Source organism: Macadamia integrifolia, chromosome 11 (assembly GCF_013358625.1).
Source record: "Macadamia integrifolia cultivar HAES 741 chromosome 11, SCU_Mint_v3, whole genome shotgun sequence".
Classification (NCBI taxonomy): Eukaryota; Viridiplantae; Streptophyta; class Magnoliopsida; order Proteales; family Proteaceae; genus Macadamia; species Macadamia integrifolia.
This window is the reverse complement of record NC_056567.1, coordinates 11,496,444-11,514,346: the sequence shown is the minus strand read 5'-3', so window position 1 is coordinate 11,514,346 and position 17,903 is coordinate 11,496,444. Positions and strand designations below refer to the sequence as shown.

General features: G+C 41.2%; 2 protein-coding genes across 10 annotated transcripts in view; one reads left to right on the top strand and one right to left on the bottom strand.

Annotated features, from left to right (window-relative positions):
• LOC122094065 (tRNA(His) guanylyltransferase 1-like) overlaps nucleotides 1–8,147 on the bottom strand; it is a 128,869-nt gene extending 120,722 nt beyond the window's left edge. For 2 of the 9 annotated variants that reach the window (XM_042664703.1, XM_042664701.1), the window contains exons 1-3: nucleotides 7,519–7,962; nucleotides 6,880–6,945; nucleotides 6,196–6,288 (exon numbers count right to left, since the gene is read on the bottom strand). In XM_042664703.1, coding sequence (XP_042520637.1) covers nucleotides 6,196–6,288; nucleotides 6,880–6,945; nucleotides 7,519–7,535 — 176 coding nt within the window. In that variant the 5' untranslated portion in view covers nucleotides 7,536–7,962. The other 7 variants (XM_042664702.1, XM_042664704.1, XM_042664708.1 and 4 more) reach the window with 7 other exon arrangements.
• Nucleotides 7,932–17,041, top strand: LOC122092914. The gene is made up of 5 exons (XM_042663216.1): nucleotides 7,932–8,000; nucleotides 9,596–9,814; nucleotides 10,087–10,211; nucleotides 11,176–11,245; nucleotides 16,777–17,041. Exons 1-5 carry the CDS (start codon nucleotides 7,932–7,934, stop codon nucleotides 16,927–16,929), a joined length of 636 nt encoding a protein of 211 aa, XP_042519150.1. The 3' UTR covers nucleotides 16,930–17,041.
• Nucleotides 17,042–17,903: the final 862 nt, after the last annotated feature.

The following is a 17,903-nucleotide window of genomic DNA, read 5'->3' as shown; positions in this document are numbered from 1 at the left end:
CCTTGGAAGAATAGTTTTGTCTTGGCTAAATAAGAAAGAGCAATGGAAAGGGGAAGGATGGGATGGGATCCTTCGACCTTGATACCAAGTTGATGGAGAGCCAGTAGGAGTAGGGAAGAAATCCCTGAGATGGGTCTCAGAGTTGCAGGGGAGAGGGACAAATTGAACAAATAAGAGGGGGGGAAGGAAGCACATAGCCAAAGGCTGTCAAGCCACACAGGCACGCACTCAAACCAATTCTTAATTCATTCTTTAATTCTGGTTTGCCTATTAGTTACAACCAATTTAAAGAAAAATAAAAAACATAAAAGTAGAAACTCAACTGAAATAGAAGTTATCCTAAACTAGGAACCAATTTATAAAAGGAAACAAGCTCTAAACCAGCTCTCTAAATTCTATGTGCCTCAACTTGCTAAAATAAAGTGAATAAAATAAAAACCAAGACAATCTTCCCTAAGTAAGATAAATTCCTAAAATCCTACTAGACCTAAACCAATATGGATCTGGTTCATCTTTGTCCGGAAACCCAGATGGGTATGGATCACTCCACAGGTGCGTATCTGCATCAGTAGAGGAATAAGATTTTCTGTCAAATCCACGAATGACCTCATGACATAAGATGATGTTGTCAGCAATGCTTCTTCCGACAATAAAGTCAGACTAGTAGGAACTGACTAGATTGTCGACAACAAGTTGGATCCTGTTGGCAAGAATCTTTGCAATGAATTTGTATCGAATATTGCAGAGAGAGATGGCCCACAACTCTGACATGGAAGAAGCCCTGTCTTTCTTAGGGATGAGCCAGAGGAAGGTGTGATTAACCCCTTTGATTTGGTTCGGGATCCAAGAAGAAGCTTCTGATAGTAGAGATGAGATCAGCACAAATGATGCTCTAGCAGGAGGAGGAAAAGCCCATGCTAAAACCGTCAGGAACCCAGGGGCTTTGCTGGCTTTGTGGGAAAGGACGGAAATAAAATATCTTCCTCAGAGGGGATGGCTTAGAGAGTAGGAAGGAGTTGGTCATGGATGAATTAACTAAGGAGGCCAGGGGAAGGGTGATCAGGAGGGGAGGGAGGGTGAAAGAGCTTAGAGAAATAAGAGATAGCTTCAGCTTTGATGGACTCATGGTTGAGAAGGATAGTTCCATCTCTGGATATTAGAGAGGGAAAGGAGTTGGAGTAGTTTCTGGATTTAAGGGAACGATGGAAAAAAAGGCAATGTTAAGTCACCGAGCTCAAGCCATTTCAATCTGGGTTTTTTACTAAAGAAGCTCTCTTCTTAGGCAAGGAGGGTAGATAGCTCAGAAGAAACCCTCTTCTCATCATCAAAAAAGGAGGGATTATGCATGTCAAATTGGAGCCTGACCTGAATGCTTTCCAGCCTATTTTGCCAAGAGGACACCCTGGAAGAGATGTTCCCAAGGGAAGAATAATTCCAGCTTTTCAAGGCAGCTTTAACATTCCTGAGCTTCCTAGCGAAGGCAACGAGAGGAGGGAAAAAAGCCTGGACCGCAATGATCCAGGCATCCCTAACAATAGAGGAGAAATCCTGATGGAGAGTCCACATGTCAAAAACCTTGAAAGGCTTAGGGCCAAAGGAAATGAGAGGGTGGACATAGAGGGATGTGGGGTTATGATAAAAAATACTGGGGAGATTGAAAGTGGCATAGGAGGAAGGAAAGGATGAAAGCCAGGCCTCATTGACAAGGGCTATATCAAGCTTACAAGAAACGCGGTTGGGCCTACTACGGCGGTTATGCCAAGTGAGATTGGCACCCGACCATCTTAAATAATTCATGTCAATGTCCTCAATGCAGACATTGAAAGAATCAGCAGAAGAAAGGTTAATGGGCTCATCACCCATTTTTTTCATGGTTGGCTCTAACATTGAAGTCCCCAGCCAAACTCCAAGGAAGAGAGCCAACAATGGGGGCAAACGAGCAGAGATCAGACCAGAGAGAGCCTCTCATTAGCACAGTTCAAGGCATATATGCCAAAGAAGAAACAAGGGTGAGATCCAAAAGGATCTGAGATAGAGAGATGGATGGCCTAGGAGGAGGAAGAGATAACAGTAACACGAAGCTTTAGGGGGGTTCCAAAGGATCCAAAAATGCCATCGGGACAATGAGAATAATTGCAAGCAAAAGACCAATTGGGGGCAATGGAAGCAACAATATGGGGAGGATTGGGCTCGAGGACTCTAGTTTCTAAAAGACAACTGAATTTCGAATGGGAGGAGACAATACAGGAGCGGATGAAACTATGTATTTCTGAGGAGTTTAAGCCTTAAACATTCCAAATGGTCCAAGGAGTAATTGCGAAGGACGATGTGCTACTGAGAGCTCAAGGAAGCTGGAAGAGGGCTTGCATTTGTGACAGCGGTGATATTCCTTAAGAGGGGAAGCCATGTCATAGCAAGAAGACATGTCTTTGCTTGTTAAGTTCTTAGTCAGGGGGCAAAGCTCTTGGTCTTACTCACAAAAAAGTTGCTCGCTTTAGGGGGAAGAAGCTTTTGGAAGATACCATGGTCTTGCTAGAGGCAGGGGCAGAACCAGCAAGAGTGGGAGCAGCAACATTAATGCCAGAGGACATCAAAGGCTTGTCAATGGTGAAGGTGTCATGTCAGAGGGGACCCAGAAACAGGGAATCTTCAATGCAGGGAACAACCGAACAAGCTAAGACATCGTGGAAGGGGACCTCCGGAACAGGGGAGGCATCGAGGCAGAAGGCTTCGGTAGGGAGGCAATGTGATGCGGATCCGGGTTCCAAAATTTGGAATCGGGTCACTTATGGGCCCACTCAAAAGCCAATACTCAAAATACCAAATAGTAATGGCAGTTTTGTAATTAATCTCAAATTTCCGATGTAGATGGCAGTTTTGTAAATAAAGGGAATTTGAGACTATCAAATCGGTAGTCAAATAAGGGGTGGGATATGGAGGGAAATAATAATTATTATGAGGGGATTAACCTGGAACAAGGATAAAGTAAAGGCTAAAGGGTAAATAAAGAGAAAAGTAGGCTTAATAAAGTGGGTAGAGAAAAAGGGCTAACAAAGTATCTCAAACATGAGGTTGTCTTCAACCTTTGGACAAGAGTTGTAGGCGGTGGAAACCAATAAAGCTTCAAGAGCAAGAGCTCTCTGATTTATCCTTGGATCAACCTGAAATTTTTTAAGGAGAACCATAGCACAAGGATCTCTTGTTCAGCCCACGACTTGAATTAGCAACCCAATAGTCAATATAGAAGATCTGAGTCAAAAACTAGCAGAGTGGCGGTAGATGTTGCAGCCAGTTGCAGAAGTTGGTTCTCACAGCTTGAAGGATTTCAAAGCCCACCCTCAAGGGTTTGAGTCGCCCAAGGATAGGGAACCTTCGACCTGAGTTTCAGTCCCAAAAGATCACAGGTGAGGGAAAACGATGAGCTTGTGTCGAACTGTAATTGTTGCCAAAATAGAGTAGTTCCAGAATAGGGAAAATATAATAGGAAAAATAAGAACAATTTAGGAAAAGAAGAAAAAGAAGATCATAGAAGGAGGAAGGGACATGCAATACTCTACAGCCATAAGCTCTCCATATTTATTTTACTCAAACTTCATACTATAAATCTGCACTGCTCCATCGATTACATGTCTAATATAAAGGAAAATCAAAACAATTAATAGAAACTATTTGAAAGAAAACTACTCTAACAATAGAAACTAGCTAATTCTAAAAGAAACCCCTACGTATTTACTTCTAAAGCAAAGATAATCACATATACTAAGATTGCTTCCCTGATTATCAACTACCAACCCTTGCCAGACCAAAATATTGGTTTGGGTTGGTTGTGTTTTGGCTTAAGCCTCCATAGTGGATCAGTTCAGTCCAGCCAAGCCAAGGCATCTATATCATAAAGTGCAGGAGGGGCCTGCACAGACCAGAGAGCCGACAGGGGGCCATCCAGAGAAGTAGAGACATCAAAAGTGCACAGGAGGGGCCTGCGTGGATCCAAGGGGCAAAGTAGACCTTCAAAGGTGTCGAGAGGTGGAGGGGTCACAGATGGCGAGAGGACAAGGGGATCAGTGAGAGTCCTAGAAGAGGCGAGGGGGCACAGCCCAGGTGAGGTGGCAAAGGAAGGTAGCAGCATAGAGGCGGAGCACATAGGTTGGCTTAGTAAGTTGCAGACGGGCGAAGAAGATGAGTTATGAGGGTTCCAGGGCGGAAACTTCGAAGAAAGGTGGGTCAGGTAAGGTTGGGTACGTTTGGGATGAAGGGACGGGTTAGAAGTCGGGTCATGGAGAGTATGGTTTGATGAGTTAAGAGGAGGTTCAGGGTAAGGATGGTTTGAATGATGTTGGACAGGGTTGGTTTAGATGATGGGATCAAGGGAGGAGGATGGTCCTGAGGAATGGATAAGGTGGGATAGGTGGGATGAGTCCAACCCAACAGAGAAAGATCGAGAAGGGGCCAGGTCAAGAGGGTTTCTTGTAGAGAGGGTGGGCCCCCCAAAAGGAAGAGGGAGCAAGGGCGTAAAGAAGAGGGATAAGAGATGAGGGGGAGAAGGCAGTCAAACTACGGAGGTCAGGACGAGGGTCTGAGGCGGTCACGTGTCGATGACTGTGTTTGGGGAAGGAGGAGGGAGAAGAGGCATGATGGCAGGAGAAAGACGATCGACCACAGGTTCAGAAATATTGCACAAGGGAGAGGAGATCAAGACGAATCTTCGCAAGGCGACATCTCTTCCTCTATCAGAGTCAGAGAGGAGAGAGAAGCGGTTGTGACCTTCGAACAAAAGTTAAATATTTGTTGGGCCAATGAAGGTAGGTCTTGCTTGGAGAAGAAACGTCGTCAACAGCTTTGTTGGGGCCAGGATTTGCCATAAGGTTCGGTGAGTACTATTCCTATGACTTTTCCTTCCTCTGATAGGGTTCAGGGAGTGAGACCAATCAGAGGGGCCACGAGCATCATCAATAGGGATTTGGTTTGATTGATCCAGAGAGGGGATCTCCTTTGGAGAGTAAGAGATGGTACTGTGGCCAAAAGATTTACATATGGTGCACCGAGGGGGAAGCCATTCGTAAAGCACAACTTGGTGGAAGGTGAATCCTTCTTCATCTACAATGGTGATAAAGGTGGGAGGAACTTCTTCAATTGAAAGCTCAATACAAATTATGGCGAAAGCTAGACAATCCATTGCTTTGGTTCTTTGATCAAAGAAGAGAGGACGTCCAACAACAAACCCAACAATGCTCAAGTCCTGAGCACACCAGTAGTGGAGCGGTAAGTTTGGAAGAGCTGTCAACTTTGTTGAGGAGGGTGAACTGGTCCCAATGCCTATGGAAAATTGATTTTTTACCAACCAACCAGGGGCCACCTTCAAAAGCAGTCAACTTCAGAAAATAAGTTAAAGATGTATATCCCATTGTCCAGGAGGTAAGTGGAAAGCTGGCCACAGATTCTCCATTGCTTGAAGAGTGAAGCTTTGACAATGTTAAATGGCGGTTGGCTCCCAAGAAACTGACCAAGGCAGATTCCCCATTTTCCAATCTCAAACTCAAGCACACCCTGAGGGCAAAGACCAACTTTTTTATCATCAATCATGAAAGGGGGAACAAAGAACAAGGGCAAGCCGTCAAGAGAAGGAGGGGGGAGAGTCGAGGTCTAGCAACATGAACCCAATGTTTGGGAGAGGTAGAGATTGTTATCAGATTTTGGGGAGGTGGAGGAAGAGGGGTAGAGGCGATAAAGGTTGAGGATGAAGTGCTGAGGGATGGAGCACAAAAAGCTCCCACAGAAGGTTTGCCGAAGAGAGGTCGGACATAGAGTGGTTCGGGACACAGCAAAGCCGAAGCTCTTCCTGGGCAAAGAGGGTAGACATATCAAAAGAAACCCTCTTCTCATCATCAGCAAGGGAGGGATTATTCTTGACAGTGTCGATTAAAGGGTTAAAATGGTTGTTTTTTACTTATTTTCCTATTTATCTTCTAAAAAATATAATCCTAAACAATAAATAGTTAAGTTCATGGTTCTTCAACCTAGCCCGTTGATGGCATGCTAAAAGCAGAAAATATCGCCCTAGACATTGGCAAAGAATGAACCCATAACAAATTAAGAAAACCAACTAAGCCTATTTTTGTAGATAGTATTCCCAAGAAAAAAAAAATTAAAAAAAGTCCAATTTCGCGCAGATAAGCAAAGAAATTAAGATGTCATTACCTTTGAAAATCATGGCCATCGATTCTGACAATTATCCAAGTGCATGGCATCAGCCGATCCTCAACTTCAAATGACTTCACATACTCGTATTTGCTATTGGCCATCAACAAAATCCAAATCAACCAGATAAACCAAAAAGTGGTACCGAAGTAGAGGAAGGGTGGGAAGGAGAATTAGGCCACGTTTGCAACAGTGCTGCTTCGCTGGAGTTGTTTCTGCGCTAAAAGCACTTCTAGGTGTTTCTGCTATCCAGGAGCATTTCTATGAGATAAAAGCGCATTTGATAAGATATGCATTAGAGAAGAGGTTGTAACAAAAGCATTTTTGGCACTACCACAACACCCTACTCAACATAACCACGACATCTGAAATCTTTTCTCCAGGTAACTCTTGATGGTTGCAGTCTTCTCACCAATCTCTATATCTTTTTGTTCCAATAATTCTAGTAACTGTCACTCAAACTTATGAAGCTCAGAAGCTAAGTTGACAAACAATCAATCTCTCCATCTGTGGCAATCTTTAAGAAATGCGAAAAAAAAAAAAAAAATAGGGTGGGGGGTGGGAAGTGATTCAATGAGTGAACAAGGATTTTTTTTTTTTTTTTTTTGGGGGGTGGGGGAGATAACTTCCAAGAATATAAATAAAGGTTGTTACGGCTTTGAGATGCAACAGAAAGGAAGAAACCTGCTGTCAAGGCCTTTAAGGTTGAACTGGAAGGCATCAATGCAGCAGTTAAAGCAGCAAAGAGAACTGCACATTTAAAAGACAAGCAAACATGAGAAGATGCGAAGCTTTGCAGAGATATTTAAAAGGATCTGAAGCTACAGCCAACATATCCATCCAAAAAAAGCTACGGCCAACATGTGTAGACAGAGACAGAAATAGCAGTCACTTTTGTAGGAGGAATAGTGTATTGATGAAGGGAATGAGGATCATATTTATATAGCTAATGGATTATGGTGGAAATTTAGATATTTTGACTGATAATTATTCGCTGAGTGGAAACTACTCAGTGATGGAACTCTACGAGAGATAACCAATGGATGGCCCGAAGAATTCGAACTATTTGCCCCAAGTTTTCCACCTAGGAAAATTGATCTATCTGAAGCTCTAAAGAAACTTCCGCTCCTGTGAGCTTGCCCAGCGCTAATGACGTCTGGTCTATTTTTTCAGGAAAGCCAAAAGAGGGGAATGTACTAATTGAACATGTTATTGATATAAAGGTGACAGAAAAAACGGAAGGCTTCGGAACGTGCTTTCAGCGGAAAACTGAACGATGGCTGAGAACTCCAAAACAAAAAAAAATAAGGTCAGTTCACTTGCATCTTGAGACTGTTCATGCTTTCCTTTCGATCTTAGCGGTGGATTCTCAAAATAACATCGAGAGCGGCGTTGAGTTGCGGATTTCGGAACTCGAGCTTGCCGAACTTGGAGAGGATAATGTACTTCTCCTCAAGGAACGCACAGGTCTACTCGGCAGTGATGGCAGCGGCGTCAGCCAACTCTGGCGGTGAAGGTCTCTGATGAAGGAATCAACCTTCTCATCGACCAGAGAGGCATCTGGAGAGCAACGCTGAAATTTCCTGTCCAAGAGGAATAGCGGCATTGCGTGCCCTAACTCCCAGAAGGATTTGAATAAAAATTGAATAGTCGGATGGGAGAATTGTGGAAAAGAGCGAGAAAGAAACGGCGAAACTTGTCTGATAGAGGTGTAGAAGTTAAAAAGAGGGAGAAAGATGGAGGAGGAGGAAGGCCGCCATGGCGGAGGCGTACCTGTGGTTCCAAGCGTCTCAGGCAAGCCAGAGGTGAGAGAGTCTCGGGAGCGTCGTGATGTTCGACCTGGTTCAAGGAATTGGGAGTGAATCGGCCAGTTCGAATTCAAATCGACGGAGACTGATTCCGATTTTTGGTGATTTGAAACGGACTATTAGGCAATTCTAACCGATTTTGGGCTGGATCAGAATCGCAGAGGCCGATGAGTTGCCAGACTCCACTTATGAGAACCATGGTCAAACAGAAAGGGTTGAGCCAAGGTTCATTTGACTGTATCGGTTCATTTTTTTCTATTCCAACGACGAATTGAACCGCAAGGCGGGAAGGGGAGTGGGGGGAAAATAGAAAATTACAAAATTCTACAAAATTGGGTTTGCCTACACAAAAATAAAAATAAATAAAAATAAATAAAAACTCAACTTGACAAAATGACCAATGTTGGGTTTAGTTTTACAAAACTACCCAAAGCAATGAATCTCATTCGTCCACCTATGTGTATTGACAATCATACACAATGGGAATACACATGTCCAACTTAATATTCAAAAACTAAATAACAAAATAAGACCTTATAAAATGCAAGAAATTTGTGCATGATTAAAGTTACCAAAATACTCCTAATCTAGCCTGACCTGAAAAGAATGAAAAAACATGAAAATCAAATGAAAAAGACCCTAGATCTAAACTCGAAGACTAAAAAAGTGACGAAAAATTCATTAAAGCAAGGCTAAAATGGCTGGAAAACCCTGACATGAAGAATTAAAATCAATTACAAGCCATCAAAAAGATTGATGAAAAATCAGCATAAGAATGTCCTTCAGAAAAAATTCAAAATAAATCATAAAAATTCTGATAAAATAAAGTTTAAAAGAGAACTCTTAGATCTAAAATTTACAGAGAAAGTTTTCTAATAAAACCCACATAAGGCATGAAAAGAGGGGCTGTAAAATGAAATCACAGCATGAAAAACTTGGACAGATTACAAACCAGCAGTAGAAAATAATTCATTAAAAATCTCAATCTGAGCCTCAAATTCTGGGAAAATCATTTTGAATATAAGAGACCTAAAGCCACAATTTTGAAGAAGAAAACTTTTCGAAATACAATACTGTAGTAGCATATAACTAATGCACAACACCACTATGTTGAGAGAAGCAGTGACCCATGCTAAGTAAAAGAAGGATAACTATACACCCAAAACTCCAAATAATATGCCATAAAATGGATATAAAAGAACACTTACCTCTCTACAACTTTTGTCATAGATTAATAATAGAGGAAAGGTGTAGACTCAGGAAATATGAGTCCAACCTAGATTCAGTGCAGCATAACAGCAAAATAACTCCAAAAATGATTCCAATACGTGAGAATGTCAACAGAATAACGGCTTAAACTTGGCAAGATTCTCCAATATGTGGGAAGGATCAACCTAGATTCAGTGCAGCATAACAGCAAAATAACTCCAAAAATGATTCCAATACGTGAGAATGTCAACAGAATAACGGCTTAAACTTGGCAAGATTCTCCAATATGTGGAAAGGATCATCTATTTATAGCCCTGGGACCCCTTGATTGAGCAAGAAATGTGACACTATGGTTTGATACAGCTCTTTTGTCTACTGTCTAGATAAGGAGCTGGAAGTGTGAAACACAACTAAAGGTTGGTTGGTGTGGTGGAGTGCATGGAGGCCAAAGGATGACCACACTTGCCAGTGCACCTCCTACCAAATTTACTGGAACGCCTTCCATGAGTAGTGGAATCAAATGTAAAAAGTCATTGAATATTGCTTACAAGGGTCTGACACAGAGGATGGACAGCTTGGACAGTTCAGCAAGCCACCGGCAGGTCACCACCGGCTAGCCGGTGGTGTTGAGCTGGAAAATTGCATTAAACCTCAGTGGGACCCACTGCCCTACAGAAGAGGACCCCAGACCAGCCAATGGATGGGGGTTTCCATGTTGTCCATATTGTACCTTATATGTCTAATTGCAGTGGGGCCATAATGTAGAAATCATCTATTAATGTGATTTTTCAATTTTCACTAAGTCTACCAAACAGGCCCTAAGGGCTATTTGGGCTGAAGTATAAAAGCCTTATTTCATGTACTATTCATTCAGTTTACTGAAACTGAATTTGTTGCTATAGCAAGGGGAGAAGGAGAAGAGAAGAGGAGGAGGAGAAAGCTAGAGAAAGAGAGCAAGCACTTGCCTTATGGGACATGCAGATCCAGTCCACAGTGTAGGTGAGTGAATTCTCCTCAGGTTAATTGTGAATTCTTGCATGAATAGGATGGTAGTATGTTAGGATTAAGGTGCAAGAATAAATCGGGTTCAAATTTGAGTTCCCAGGGATTAATTGCAAGTCCCCGATCCTGAAATTCCCAATTATGACTGTGTCCAAGGACCCATACCCACTCTGGCCCATCTCTTTGAATACCTAAAATTAGGGATTTAGCCATGTATGTAAGAGATTGAATGACATGAGATGGGAGATTGGGTAGTTGCTCCATAATTTCTGAAATTGTTCTCTCAATTGTTCGGTTGCTGAATTTTAAGTTAGATTTTGAGTAGGGCTCTCAATTCTCCCAAATTTATCTTAATTGGAGCTAAAGCACGGTCCATCCATGGTCCCAAGGGTTTTCCAACTCCAACTAAGTCATTGGTATTGCTGAAAGTCCCAAATTGAAGCAGCTCCAATGTATCCTGCTGAATTTGCTTTGGGCAGCATGTTTGGGACTTGGAATGGTTTGCATGTTAGTTTAGGAGGGGGTAATTGGTCTTAAATTTTTCACCTATAGTGAGGGTTATACTCCCCGTAAATGGTAGGAATCATAGACTAAAGGATAAGCCCACAGGAGAGAAGAAGGGGCAGTAGCAAGTGAAGTTACATGTTGGGCAGAAAAATCTACAGACAATAGACCACCGGCAGGTGCCTGCGACTGGCCAGTGGCTCTAAATCCACCTTCCGGTGGGGCGTCTGCAAAGCTCTGCAGGCCCTGCTTTTGCAGGGGTTGCCCTACACACTAGTGGGTACTATTACACATCAGTGACCCCCTGTTTTGGCTCTGTAAGGTGGGTCAATGTGGGGCACCATTGTGGGTAGGTAAGTAGGCTCTGTGCACAGGTTAGTACAGGATTGTACAAAGGGGTATGTCTAACACCCTACAAATATACATGCTAGTGTACTGATAACATACAATGAACTAGGAACTTAAATTGTCAGGCAAGGATACGCAATGGAGGGGATATATTGGACATAGCTGAATTGGGTACTGAGGTGAGTAGGTGTTATTTTATTTTACGAAGTGTTTCCCATTTTATTTTATATTTTGTATGCTCATATGCAGTGGTTCTTTTATGTGTCTTGATATTGTATAATTGTTATTCTTGTGAATTTGATATTGCGGGATTGTGGATATGGTTATTGTGAACTATGGAGGTGAGAATGTAAGATGGGATATGGTGAGGCCGAAGGGGGAATGCCGACATCGTGTGCCCATTACGAAGCCAAGGAGCCAAGAATGGTAAGGTACTTAAGGAAGGTTAAAGAACTTTCAGAAGTAATTGAATTTTTCAAGGTACATCAAATCTCGCAAGCAGAAAGCACACTCGTTAATTCATGTCGAAGTTGGCCACATCACCATACTCTAATATCACCCCATCGATCTTTATTGATGTCCTACCACAATCGAGCTTGGTCGCAAAGGAAGTCATGCAAATAAAAGAAGATATAGCTGGATGAGCTTGATCCTGAAATACTTGAAGGAGGGAGCATTACCCAAAGAGCCAAATGAAGCACGGAGGGTTAAGAACCGAGCAATCCGATTTGTTGCATGGAAAATGGTACCCTATGCAGAAGATTCTTTGTCGGCCACTTCTCAAGTGTCTGAATCCTCAGGAGGCCCAGTAAACATTAAAGGAGGTCCACGAGAGAATATGTAGTCAACACTTAGGGGGCCGCGCATTGTCACACAAAATCCTCTGGTAGGGATTCTACTAGCCTAGAATGGGCAAGGAAGCTATTAAATACGTGGAGAAATGTGCCAAGTGCCAGTACTTCGCCCCAGTACTGAGAGTCTGAGACAACCAGCAACACAACTAAACACTCTCAACAGCCCCCTCCCATTCGCAATGTGGGATATAGGTAGCGCAAATTTGTAGTTGTGCGCATTGACTACTTCACAAAGTGGGTGGAAGTTGTAAGCAATTATCACAAAATAGAACACCTCAGCCTTCTTCAAGTTATCGGTTATATTCAGATTTGGGATACCCAAAATCTTAATCATAGGTTATAAAAACAATTTAACAACAGGAGCTTCAGAGAGTTATACGGAGAGCTGAAGATATACCATATGAAGACCTCTATTGCCTATCCTCAAACTAATGGGCTCAAATAGAATGTAAATAGAACATTGGTACAAGGTGTCAAGAAGCAATTGGATGATCCAAAGGAAAGATAGGTGGAAGAGCTATCAACCACACTATAGGCTTATAGGACGATAGAAAGGACTACAACGGGAGAAACTTACTTGCGTAAGGCACAGAGGCAGTCAGTCAGTGGAGATCGGAGCATCTTCTTTCAAAATAGAGGCATACAATGAACAAACAAACAACCAAGGCTTGGAGAACAACCTCGACTTGTTAGATTAGGCCAGAGACATAGCCCAGATGAAGATAACTGCTGACCAACAAAAAAACAGCGTGGCACTACAACTCGAAGGTTAGAGAAAGGCTGTTCCAACTTGGCAACCTAGTTTTACACCGAGTATAAGTATCCGACCCAAAGAACCAAATCAAGCTATCACCAAATTGGGAAGGACCATATGAGTCAGTAGCATAGTTAAGCCCCGCGTCTACCATGGAATCAGTATTGGTATTGGATCGATCAGATCAGCCGTATCAGATCAGTATCGACTAAGACTGATCCCAATACCTAACCGACCCTGAGACGGGTATTAGTATCGCCCTGGTTATCAAATACCGATCCGATTCGACTGATCTGACCCGATACATTTATACAATATATTTTTGTACACTTAAACTCATAAAAGGTTATGAATGAACATAAGACATTGAACAAAAAGCTGAAATGGAGAAAGGGGAAAAGGGAGAAAGGATTTACCCTCTTCTTCTTCATCAAGCTGTAGAAATTAATCAATCAAGTATCTCCAATTGCAGAAATAAATCGGTTAGTATCCCTACACCAAGAGTCTTAAATATTTTGGATTTTATGATTCTTTCTTTTTTTTTTTCTCTCTTTGAAAGTGATACCTGCATAGATGAATGTACTAGCATCTGCTTTTGCCAATAGAAATAGTCTTTGTGTGTTTTTATTTGCTTCTGTAACTCTACATTTTCTTCATATTTGTTTTACTTTTATGTGTGTGTGTGTGCGAGAGAGAGAGAGAGAGAGAGAGAGAGAGAGAGAGAGAGAGAAGGGGGTGGATTTGTAAACTTGGTGGCAAGCAATACTGAAAGAAATGGTTCATGGTTAGTGAGGCATGGGGAGATGATGACAAAATAGCTATGCCCACATTGATAGCAGGTGAGGTGGGGACAAGAGGATAAGGCAAATGAGGGCGTGTTAGGCGTTCCTCAAAAACCCTCACTCTATGCCAGAGGAATTCAATTACCCCTGGGACTTCTATGTCCATGCGTACCACACACAATAGGACTATGAATGGAGAATGAAATGAGAATGGGGTGTCTTTTTTAATCACCTTAGTAAAATCATTTATGTTAGTCATACAACATTTTCCCATCAATCAAGCTGGTTTTATGAGACTTATTGGCTATTGCTCATTTTCTCTCCTGCTCTGTTGATGTGATCAAGCACACCCACATGAGTTGCCAAGTCCCTGCATGCCCTATTTATTCTGAAAGATCATTATCAATTGCTATCAGGCCGTCCAATCTTCTTCTGACCCCACAAGCACCAACATCAAAAGTCCATCATGACCATCCCTCCTTCATTACTTCTCCCCAAAATGGTGATGATGATGTAGCTTTGGCCTTGCGATGTTCAAATTTATTATTCTTTTCAAACATAGAACATATATGAGGCAATTACTATTACTTTGCAATACTTGGCCTATATTTATTGATACTCTCCTACTTTTAAGTTCTATTATGTTTCAACAAACAATAAATTCAGTCGTATTCCAAATTTAAGTTTTATTCTGATTCCCCAACAAAATACAACTTTTACCTCTTTTCCTCCGATGGTATTTTTAAAACACCAAATTACCTATATTCCTAGGTTTTGGTTGGGGGCCTTCAAGTTTTGACCTTAATACCCAAACTTTTGAAGGACTGCTCACATAATATAGACCCAGGTTATAAAAAGTGAATCTCACAGTAACACTGCCCATTTTAATATATACTAGGGTGGTATCAAATCAGAAAGGCTACCACAAGTGCATAACTACTTATTTTGATTCATATTTGGATGGATTGATACTAAAAGCTTGAGTTGCTATTTGGCATAGTTTCTTGTATTTAATTTATTTATTCCACAGCATGAATTGCCATTTATCTTTATACTTCAATATTATATATATATATATATATATATCTCAAATAGGAGTTTGTAAATCATCCTATTAAGTCTACATTTGACAGGAGTCTAAAAAACTCTCATTTATGTCTTCAATAACTCCAGAATGATCCAATTGTTTCCTAGTATTTCTCTTAATAATAACAACTAAAATTATAACCCACCTCCCAAAAGAATGTTTCAGAACTCATTTATGGGGATTGATCCATAACCAATAAAAACAAATGTTTTCTTCATTACTTCAACTGAATATTTAGTATTTTATGTACAAATATTCATCATTTGGGTTACAATGTAGTATAATTTTTATCTAAGAGGAGGTAACTAGTACAATGTAGCATTTTTCACTAATGTTTTTGGTTTTTGTTTTTATGTCTTTCTACCAAACAAATGGGCAACCAAAAGGATCCAAGTTGGGCTTACACAATTAGACTCCCTGGTAAGGGTGATAGGACAATGCAATGCACTTTGTATGGTAAAGAAATATCAGAGGGGATTTTCCAGACTAAAGCAACACCTTGCTCACAAAAAAGGGCAAGTGGCTCCCTGCACTTCTGTCTCAGTTACATTGATGAAACAATTTCAAGAATATCTACGTGACACAAAAATTGCCAAAATTGTTAAACAAAGGCAAGGAGAGCTTGAATTGGAGGCTATTAGGAGAGGAAGTAATCCATCTAGATTCGTTAATTGATCAGGGGACACTGCATACGAGAATTTGGTGGCTAAAGGTAGCCATGCTTACGTAGACACAAATGAGGGAGATGTTCATATGGACTATGCTATGCGGGCTAGCATGGCCTCTTTAGAGTTTGATACAGTGAGACAGAGATCCATTGCCATCGGTGGTGGGTCATCTTGCCAAGCTGGAGGAGGAGATATTGGAGGACCATATGATGAGATGAGGCAAAGGTTCATGTTCATTGTTGTTGAGCCTTCTAATACAGGACCCTTTCAGCAGTCTACAACTGTTAAAGAGAGAACAACTTATGAGCGGGTTGAGGATCTAGCGAACTTGGCCAAAGGGAAGATTATTCCTCCTGGAGGCAAATCTGGTGACTACAGAGCAGGATCTGCTAGATAGACCCAAATATCAGATTAGGTCAAGGGGAAGTTGTTGGATAAAACAACTAAAGTTTGTAGGACGGTAACAAGGTGGTTAACTTTCAATTGTTTGCCCGTTAATTCTATCAAGAGCAAACACCTTCAGATTTTATTGGATGTAGCGGCAAAGGAAGGGAAAGTAAAAGCCCCTTCCCCATGGGAGATTCAACATAAATATCTTCCAATGGAGGTTCAAGATTTGAAGGAGTATATCAATTCCCTTCAGCCTGATTGGGTGAAAAGGTGTGTGACCATAATGTGTGATGGGTGGACTTTGAACATAAGGAAGTCACTTCTTAACTTCATGATATATTGCAATGGGAACAATATTTTCCATTAGTCCATTGATACATCAAATGATTAGAAGATGAGTGCATTTATATTTGCATAGTTGAACTCAGTCATCCAAGACATTGGAGAAGAGCATATTATCCAGTTGGTCACAGACAATGGGGTTTCATACAAAGCAGTAGGGAGGTTGTAGGAAATTGATCACCTTTTTTGGGCACTATGTGCCACCCATTGCTTAGATCTTGTTTTATATGAGCTTAGCACCTTCAATGAGATTAGAGAGATTCAATTGATTGGGCGTGCTGTTAGTAGATAGATATATAATTCTCTTGCTGCTACTAACCGATTGAGGATATGTACTGGTGGTAAGGACTTATGTAGACCTGGGACTACAAGGTTTGCCACTGAGTATATATCATTGCAGAGTTTATTGGATAACAGGGTAGCAATAGTAAATGCCTTTCTAGATGAAACTTTTTTGATAGCCCTTGTCAAAATGATAATAAAAGAAAAGACAGAGTTATGTGGATGCAACATACCATCACTAGTAGTTGGTTATGGGATGGGACGGCTAGGGTTTTAGTAGTCATGAAGCCCATCATGGCTATATAAAAGGTTGTCGATACCAAGCAACAGGCTACTCACTGTTATCTATGATGCCTTGCTTCGGGCTAAAGAATACATGTTGAACAATGTTCAAGAGGGTGAGAAATACTGGCAAAAGATACAAAAATGGTGGGATGAAAAAATGGCACAGATGCTTGCTGTAGATATATATACTTATTGTGTTTTATTGATATTTGATATTACATTTTCAAACTTTTTAATGTATTATTGACAATTACCCATGTTTTCAGGTTATTTTCAACCCCACTTACATATATGGTGGCAACATACGAAACCAAGATGAATGTAAAATGGAAACGATGACAGTCATAAGAAGACTGGTCAGGAACCTTGATGAGCAGAGCATATGTATCAATGAAGTGAGAAAATTAAATGTAATTTAGGTTGTACTTTTATACTTCTTACAATTTTCTTATCACTGCTCTTTTTTATTTATACTTCTATATACAAATTTATGAGAGAAAGGTAGGTGAATTTGGTTCTTTGCTAGCTCAACAGGCCATCCATAACATGACACCAGGTATCACATTTTTTTTCATGATATTAGAGAAGATTTTCTTTACATGTTAATTAAGTATCAGACCCCTTATGACTCTTAACTTCTATATGTAGATTATTAGTGGGAGATGTATGATGTATTGGCCCCACATCTAAGAAAGGTGGATTGTCGCAAGCTTGTAGCTCATCAGGATGTGAGAGAAACTGGAGTACATTTAGCGTTATTCTTACTAAGCCACGAAATCGGTTGAAGCTAAAGGCTCTACATTAACTTGTCTTTATCCACTACAATGAGCGGCTTCGTTTTCGTAATTTACGCTTACAGGATATTAAGTATACTCCATTAGATCTTACACACATATGTGATTATGACGATCCAATAGATTCATGGATGCATCAACATATGCATATGGATATTGAGGCTATTGAGCCTCTACTTGATGGTGACACATTCTGGTTGGATAGGGAGCTTTTAGGTAAGTTTACATAGTATGAGCCCACAATGAAAGGCCTTGATGAGATTTATTAGCAAATCCACTATAACTGCTACGAACACAGTGATGATGCTCCTACTCAGTTGGACTCAGAGGTCCCAGAGAGACAAGAGATTGAAGAACAGACAATTCTTCAGTTGCGTAGACGTAGTGGAGTGAGAGACCGTACAGAGAGTGGTTGGCGTACAGTTCATTCGGATAGTGGTGGAGGAATCGTGGTGCCTAGTAGTGCTACATATAGCAAGCGTGATGATAGTGGTCATGGAACTAAACAACGCAGGCATCGATAGTTGACTCAGACACTAGAGCGTCAAACCACGTGATCACAAACATGCCATTGCCATGGTAAGGGACTGATAGATGAG

What these genes read in the sequence shown, in the direction of transcription:
- LOC122092914 (XM_042663216.1), top strand. Translation starts at nt 7,932, where the DNA reads ATGGAGGAGGAGGAAGGCCGCCATGGCGGAGGCGTACCTGTGGTTCCA. An exon ending in AGATCCAGTCCACAGTGTAG is followed by an intron (nt 10,212 to 11,175) that starts GTGAGTGAATTC and finishes ACAATGAACTAG; the next exon opens with GAACTTAAATTGTCAGGCAA. An exon ending in TAGCTGAATTGGGTACTGAG is followed by an intron (nt 11,246 to 16,776) that starts GTGAGTAGGTGT and finishes CCATGTTTTCAG; the next exon opens with GTTATTTTCAACCCCACTTA.